This window comes from Mesocricetus auratus, unplaced genomic scaffold (genome assembly GCF_017639785.1).
Source record: "Mesocricetus auratus isolate SY011 unplaced genomic scaffold, BCM_Maur_2.0 Super-Scaffold_100009, whole genome shotgun sequence".
Taxonomy (NCBI): domain Eukaryota; kingdom Metazoa; phylum Chordata; class Mammalia; order Rodentia; family Cricetidae; genus Mesocricetus; species Mesocricetus auratus.
Genome location: NW_024429193.1, coordinates 85,575,887 through 85,584,193, shown reverse-complemented (window position 1 = coordinate 85,584,193; position 8,307 = coordinate 85,575,887). Strand labels below are relative to the sequence as shown.

Sequence of the window (8,307 nt, the reverse complement as noted above, 5' to 3'; positions counted from 1 at the left end):
CTGTGAAGAGACATCACAATCACAGCAACTCTTATAAAAGAAAAACATTTAATTGGAGGGGGGCGGCACTTACGGTTTCAGAGGTTTAGTCCATTGTCTTCATGGCAGGACATGGCAGCATGCAGGCAGACACGGTGCTGGAAGAAGGAGCTAAGGGTTCTATACCCTGATCTATAGGCAACAGGAAGCAACCACGTGCCACACTAAGCATAGCTTGAGCATAGGAGACCTCAAAGCCTGCCTCCACAATGACACACTTCCTCCAAAAAGGCCACACCTACTCCAATAAAGTCACACATCCCAATAGTGCTACTCCCTTTGGAGGCCATTTTCTTTTGAACCACCACAGACTGTGACAAACAACCTCTTTATCCCACAAAGCTGATGGGGGTGGGGGTGGAGGGGGGTGGGTGTTATCATCACAGCAACAGAAACGAAAGTAGAACACTACCAGACACAATAGTCAGGACCAGGGCTGTAGCTGCAAGTACGGGAAGAGGAGTTTCGTCCTAAGAAATTGAGCCTTTAAACCTTTGTGTCTAATTTCCTTAGCATCTGATGGGTGTGTGTCCATGTGTGTCTTGGTCTGTTCCCTGCTGCTATAACAAAACACTGCAGAATGGGTGAATTACAAAGAAATGTCTTTCTATGACGTTGGAGGTTGAGAAACCCACTATCAAGGTGCTAGATCTGGTGAGGTCCTCTTGTTATCCTAACTGGGTGGAGGACATAACACAATAAGAAAACAAGTGGAGTAGCTGGAGCAAGGGAACACACATATGTGCTGTGGGAGGACACTTTTCTAACAATTCCAAGCTCTTGTTAAGGCACCAGTGTATTTGTGAGGGTGGAGTCCTCATGACCTCAACACTCTTAAAGGTCCTACCTCCTAATACCTTCACTGTAGCAATTAAATTTCAACACCAATTTGAAGAGGACATTCAAACCATGGAACTCTATGGTTAACACTCTGTGTTGTTTACTGATAGAAGTAGAACCATAATTCTATACTTAATGTAATCTTACACTGTACCAAGTATCATTGTTTATAATCTAGATCAGCACAATGGTCAATGCCATTTCCAAAGGTGGGAAAATGCATGATACACAGAAGCAAGATGGTATCTAAGGATACAGGAATGAATCATTAAACAGAGAATGCCAGGATTATATTAATACTTCAAAGGAGGCTTAGAGGAGGACATGATAGTGTGTTATTTCAGTTATACCTGGTGACTGAAGAGGTGACACCATGTGCTGCTAAGACCTCTCCTGGTTTTGGAAGTTGACAAGACCTAACTGATGCTTGTAAACCTGAAGGAATATTGGTATGTTGGTCATTAAAATGATAAAGGTCCATACACCAGAGTCTTCTTTAGTTACAGTTATATACAATTGGTGATTCACACTGGCCTGGTTGGTTAAGAGTCCAATATCAGTGTTTCCAACTGCACTGGGAAATTACAAATGTTTTTACTATGCAATGCAGGGTATGGATTTGTTGTTGTTGTTGTTTACTTTAAAAGATACTGTGTCAAATACCAAGGGGTGTTCTGTAATAAAGAATCTACCTGAGCTTTGGGAGACTGGAAAAGGAGGGCAACTGGCACAGCATTTCCAGAGTTCCACAACTGTCCTGTACACTAGCCTATCTGTTATAATAAATGGGGTGACTTCTGGGAAAGGAACCTAGACAGGGTGTGGTTGCCAGAAAAACCAACCATAGGGAAGAAGAAGGTGGGGCCCTAGAGATGAGGTTCAGCTGCATGGCTGCCCTGGCTAGTTTATGACATCAACCCGACACAAGTTAGACTTATTCAGAAAGAAAGAGTCTCAATTGAGAAGATGCCTCCATAAGATTCGCCTGTTGCCAAGCCTGTAGTGCATTTTCTTAATCGGTGATTGACATGGGAGGGCCCAGCCCATTGTGAGTGGTGAAACCTCTGGGGAGAAATTAGTTCTGGGGTACTATAAAAAAATAGCAGATCAAGCAAGCCATAAGGAGCAAGCCAGTAAGCAACACCGCATTAGCTCCAGCTTCCAAGTCCAGCCCTGTTTGAGTCCCTGACAAGGCTCCCTTTCAGTGATGGACTGTGATGTGAAATAAACCCTTTCCTACCCAAACTGCTTTCGGTCATGGTGTTTGATCACAGGAAGAGAAACTCTAAGACAAAAGTCAATGTTTTCATCAATTATACGTATGTAATCAAACTTTGATTTTAAAGACAAAACAGAAAACCCTGGGACACCAATACTTGGGGAAGAAGCTTCCTATTGAATACATTCATGAGTGGGGCAGCTGCTCAATCTCCTGAATTCTACAAGATCAGAGTGTGGAATTCTGCTGTGACCTCCTTTTCCCCAGGCGATGCTCTACGTGCCTCTTCTACATGCCTGCTTACATTCCATTTGTCGTTCTAAATAATAAAGACTTCCAGTGAGCTCTACAGAAAACTATTGAATTACCCAACTTGAAATAGAGGGTTTATGGGAACCCCAAATGCATAGCAATGTCAGACAAGGGCAGGTAGCCTGAGGACTCCGGAACTCAAGGCAATCCAGCTGTGGTCCACAGCCTTTGTGTGTCTACTGCCACCTTCTAGGTAGTCTGCGTCAAAACGGAACTAATTGTAAAATAGCACAGAATACAGACCTACTTCATTATGTTTTACTTTTTTATTGTGGTAAAATATACTAAACATAAAATTTAACCTTTTAACCATTTTTTCCTTTTAAACATTATAATGAAATTTAACAATGTAGAAAGCATGTATAACATATAAGTAAACTCCTCAGATTTCATGAAATGAGCACAGTCTTGTATCCAAATTCTGGACCAAGAATTGAATAGTTCAACGTTTTATAAAAGAAAAGGAACATATTGGGAAGGAAACCTATGTGAGAAATTACAATGGAAGGGAAAGAAGCAATGTTTCCCAGTGAGTGTACATGAGCTCCATAAAACCAATTCCAAGAACAGGTTCAGGGACAGTCTAGAAGAATGCCTGTGTTACTGTTAAAAAGCTTTGGTGGACAGTAATTTGGGGTGTATTAGATTAAGGCCAGTCAAACAGCTTTACCCACTGAGGAGGCCAGTTTTGAAAACTCAGACTCTAGGTCTTAAGAGCCCAGGCACTGTCAAGTCAAGAGAGGAATAAAGAAAAGGGAATTTGCCCACCTCTTTCTCAATATGGAAAAAAAAATAAAAGTTATCATTTTAACCCCTTTAAGAGGACAGCTGAGGTTCACTAACATCCACAGTGTTATGCAACCATCATCATTATCCATCTCGAGAACTTGCTCCCAAGAGAAACGCCGCACATTTCACACAATAAAGGCGCAATCTTCTCATCCCTCTTTTTTCTGCCTGAAAGAGCTTGTTTATTCTAGGTGCCTCATGTAAGCGCAACCTCCCAGGACTGACTTCTGTGGTCTGTTCACTTCACTTAGAATAAGTTTCCCAAGGCACATCTGTGTTGCAGCATGTGGAGAGAATAATTCCGCTGCACGAGGATACCACATTGCTTTATGAAATGCCAGCAGATGGACATCTGAGCTGTTCCCAGCTGTTGTATTTGAATGACACTGTCAACTTTGGTATACAAGTGTCTGCAATGTTTCCCCAAACACATCCTTCTGTATTTTTATTTTATAAACTATGGGAGATACTTTACAATTTACAGATCAAATAGAAACTAACAATAAAATACATTGTAAATAACTCCAGGCTTTATTATAAGCATCAATAACTATTCTTACTAAAGAATCAGGTTAAAGAAATAAAAAAAACTGGAATGTAATTAACATAACTCAGGTATAGATATGTATATACAAATACTTTGTTAATTATTAGACTAGAAAAATATAAGTGATGGAATTATATCAATTATTTTGTACTTAATCTTCCTGAATGTGTTTTTAGTATTAAATACACAGAAAGTGCATACAATTATTTTAAAGATAATGCCTTTTTCTTTTGACAGTGTTGGAGGTCAAACCCAGGGCCTCATGCATGCTAGGCAAGTACTCTACCATTCAGAGACAACACTAGCCTTAAAATCATGCCTTTTTTTTTAAGCAAACAAAACATGCACATCTTTGGTTCCTCTGAATTAGTTCAGAGGTAAGTGTGGCATTTAGTGCTTTAAGCCCATGTTCTTGACAGACTGGCTGCTGGTCGATCGGTCACGCTCTTTAGTAATTTCCATCTCAATTTTGGCTTTGATTTTCTCCCAGTCTATTTGGAGCTGCAACAGAAAGGAAAAGAGAGTTGTGCTTATATCCTATGTTTCATTTAATTCAAAGTAACCAAGAGTTAACAAAACAGAATATATGACATCCAAAATGCAGAGAGGGAAGGTGTTAATGGGAAGTAATGCTGAAAACCCATGAGTCCCCTTTAAGATCAAGAGAGCAATTCCAAAGCACAAGGGAGACTTGTACTGTGATGGGGAAGACCAGAACTCTACAGCTATTTACAAAGCACATGGAAACAGTCCACAGAGCTCAGGGTTCTGCACAAGAGCTTAGGAGCGATGTCAAGAAGCCACTCTGCTCTGCTCTGCTTCCAACTAAAGCAAACTGGGCAGGACAGCAACTAGGCTGTGTTTGCATCAGCTCTGCTCTGGACATCACATAAGTGCGTTTCCCAGGAGTCTGCAAGGAAAGACTAGGGAGCATTGTTTCACAAATGGCTCCACTGCAAGTACTCTCAAGGTGACAGAAAGGCATGTAGTCACCAACTGATGAAAGCCATCAGAAGAAGCAGAGGACAGGCAAGACTGGGAGACACATGAACGTAAGAAAAGATTCTTATCGTTTGATTTCTTTTTCTATGAGGAGAGGAGTCTACCCTGGCCTCCTAGACCTATCTATCCCTTTCTAAGCTCCTTAGACTCGATGCTGGGAAAGGACTCCTCTGCCCCTGAGTTCTACGAGCGATTTCCTTAGAAACAGTTATTTCTTTAGGAATATACTGTTAAGCAGGAGATCACTCATTTAGGAATGTGTGTCCTCTGAGGCAAGACGTGGGAAAAACTGGGTCCTAGACTGAGCTCAAATTATGAAATGCACCCAAAGAGCTAAGACTGGGTCAGAAACAAAGAGGCTTTTACCTCCACATAAGTGAAACAGCATGAAACCAGGCCACAGCAGTTCCTGCTGCCTGAACAGATTCATCTGAAGAAACCGGGAGATCAGCTTGATGTTAGTAGAACTGCATACCTACTTTGTGCTAGTAATTGACTGAATTATTTGGCCCTTTTTTATCCCAATATGCTATGTCTAAATTTCCAATAAGTAATTTGTTGATATTTTGATGACCTTAAAAATAATTGTGCATATTTATCTATAATAAGATAGGCTGATTAATATTTAATAGAATTTCTTTTAGCCTAGAAGATAACTGTCTGTACTAAGAATCAAATAACAGCTTGCTAAAAAGCAGAGCAAATACTAGATTATTGAAAGACTAACTTTCAACCAGGCTACAACTTGCTATTTTCAAATGACAATGCATGTATTTCCATGTCTAACAAAACATTTATAAAAAAGGAAGACAAATCTTGCTGACTGCCTTAGTCTTCTTCCAGCCTTAAACTGGCTTACATTTGTTTCTCTAGTCAGTCACCATGCAGCTCCCCCTGCACACCTGCTGCAGTGCAGCAGTAGCAGTCAGCTGCTCAACTGAACCCATGACATCATTGGGTACTTGGTGAAATGTAAATACAGTGCATCGATGGATGGTTTCCTGCAGAAGCCACTGCTTCATGTCACAGTTTTAGGGCTGTGTCCTACAGATAACTTAGTTCTAAATAAGATTATTTTTAACAGTATGTTTTAGACAAAGGTGCTTGTTCTCAGTTTCAAGTGATTTCTAGGTCCAAGGCCATTCTTTCTACTGTAAATAGTGCAAATTACTTGGAACTTCTTATTTGACCCCTAGTCAATTCTTAGTCACATAAAAGCTTTCAAAAATCCCTATCTAATGGCTCTATCCAGCACCTCAGTCATGAATTCATGTGTCTTCATTCTCACAAATTTACCTATGCATGCGATCACCCATGTGCGTTCCTTCTGCCTCAGGCTAACCTCTTCACATGGGTCTCTGAACCCATTTCTCTTGACTCCTCGAGGACACTGCCTTCGGTAATCACACAGTCAAGTCCTTTCTGGCTTCCTGCCTCTCTTAATTCTGCCTCTGAGAGCTTCGACTTCATTCTTCTCTCCCAGGACTCCAGTTCTCTCTCCAGAGCACTGTAACGACTGTCCATCAGCCACCCTTCAGAAAGCTCTGTGTACTGCGGAGCTTCGAATCAGGGGCAATACCTCTCACATGCCAGGCAGGGCTCCACATTGAACTATATCCTTGGGTCTGGAAACTTCACTGAAACCACTACCCGCTATTCTCAGTTCGTACCCTATGTGCCTTCTCTGTTCAACAAATATTTAACACTTGCTTATGTCAAGCCAGCTATGTCAAGCCAGGGTTGAATAATGAATGAAAACATTAGGAACAGCCATCTTCATAGAGAGATAATAAAGACAGATCATGGCGAAAGAGAAGACAATAAGCAAATGTGCATGTCACACACTGTATGGGCTTTGAAAGTGGAGAAGGAGACAGTGAGTACCAGGTGCAGCAAAGTGGGAATTCACATGGCCATCTAATTACTCGATGAATTTCTAGGTGATTTTCAAGTGTAGGGATCAGAGAACTGGTGGCCCTGAAAGCTTGAAGAGATGATCAGTAGCAGAGGAAGGGAAAGAAAGACCTGAGATAGGAGCATTCTTGGGGCCCTGTTTACCCCACCACTGACATCCCTCCTAACACGATGCAGCCCACCTCTCTGTAGTTTCCTCCAATGCCCCCTCACAGCCACCTCAGAAAATGTCACAAGTGCAGTTTTTCCTCAACTCTCCTAAATTCATAGTGATACAGATAAAGAAAAAAAACAAGCCAGTTTATCAGTGTGTGCAGTGACATGGCTCAGGGCAGTGAAAGGTGACAAAGTTCTGGCTGACACAGCATCGTCACAAGTAACAAGAGACTGTAAAGAAATGACAAGACAAAGAGTAGCAGGTTTTAGACTCCACAGGCAGGAAGCCAAGGAAAGGTAACAAGACGGGAGCAAACCAATGGAGTGAGGGCTGGAGATTGCTCTTTGGGGTGCCATCTCTGAGCTGTTTATGTGTTGTCTTCAGGAGGATGGAGAGTGGCTCAGCAGGCAAGAGAGCTTTCTGCACCGGCAAGGATTGGAGTTCAGTTCCAGCACCCACACCACACAATTACAGTCACCCACAAGTGCAGTTCCAGGGGTTCCAATGCCCTCTTCCGGGCTCCACAAGCACACACACACACACACACACACACACACACACACACACACACACACACACACACTAGATATTTTTAAGAAGAGTTGTCTTCATAAAGCAGACTTTGTTTCTATCCTGTGTTCTGGTATAGAATGGGCAGAGAACAGAACTATTCCTCCATTGGCTGTTTCTCATGTTGTTACTGACACATACTTAGGCAGTCCTAGTGCTGAAACAGTATATATGGCTATAATTTTGGCAAAACAGATAAATATGGATGATACATTATGACAAGTCTACAGACCCAAATGATACTACCAGGCAATCAGCAAGTAGATGTCAGCCACGTAAGCTATTTTCCTAGGGTTAACCTTAGCAGCAATACTCAGAATTTTTTAAGTAACATATTTTTTCTTTTAAAATTACCGTTTCATGACTTTGCTGATGAGCTTATTAACTTTCAAATGACATCTACGAGGAAGGAAAGCAGACTAGAATATCTGAGGGGATCAAAGCAACCTGCTGCCCAGTTTGAGGAAAGAAACAGGTAAACCCTGCTGCTCTGGCGGAGCTGTCACCTACAAATGAGGCATTATTTTTTTTTTCGAGATAGGATTTCTCTGTATTGTTTTGGAGCCTGTCCTAGAACTCGCTTGGTAGACCAGGCTTGGTCTCGAACCCACAGAGATCCACCTGCCTCTGCCTCCCGAGTGCTGGGATTAAAGGCATGCGCCACCACCGCCCGGCCAACTGCTAAGTATTACATAGACCAAGAAAAGGAAGATAAGGATGCTAATTTTTTTCTATTTAAAATGTAATTTCAAGCTGGAGATGGCTCAGTGGCAGTTTGGTTCCTAGCACCCATGTGGGGGCACTCACAACTGCCTGTTAACACCAGCTCCAGGGGATCTGATGCCCTCTTCTGTCCTCTGCAGGCATTGCACTCACGAGCAAAAGTCATACAGATATACATAGACATATAATTTAAGA

General features: G+C 41.9%; 1 protein-coding gene across 2 annotated transcripts in view; it reads right to left on the bottom strand.

Moving 5' to 3' along the window:
• Window positions 1-2,661: 2,661 nt before the first annotated feature.
• The window catches only part of Ift80 (intraflagellar transport 80), a 116,846-nt gene continuing 111,200 nt past the window's right edge, over window positions 2,662-8,307 (bottom strand). For both annotated transcript variants that reach the window (XM_040752654.1, XM_040752655.1), the window contains one exon: window positions 2,662-4,247. In XM_040752654.1, the coding sequence (XP_040608588.1) occupies window positions 4,137-4,247 (111 nt within the window). In that variant the 3' untranslated portion in view covers window positions 2,662-4,136. The remainder of the gene's footprint in view (window positions 4,248-8,307) is intronic.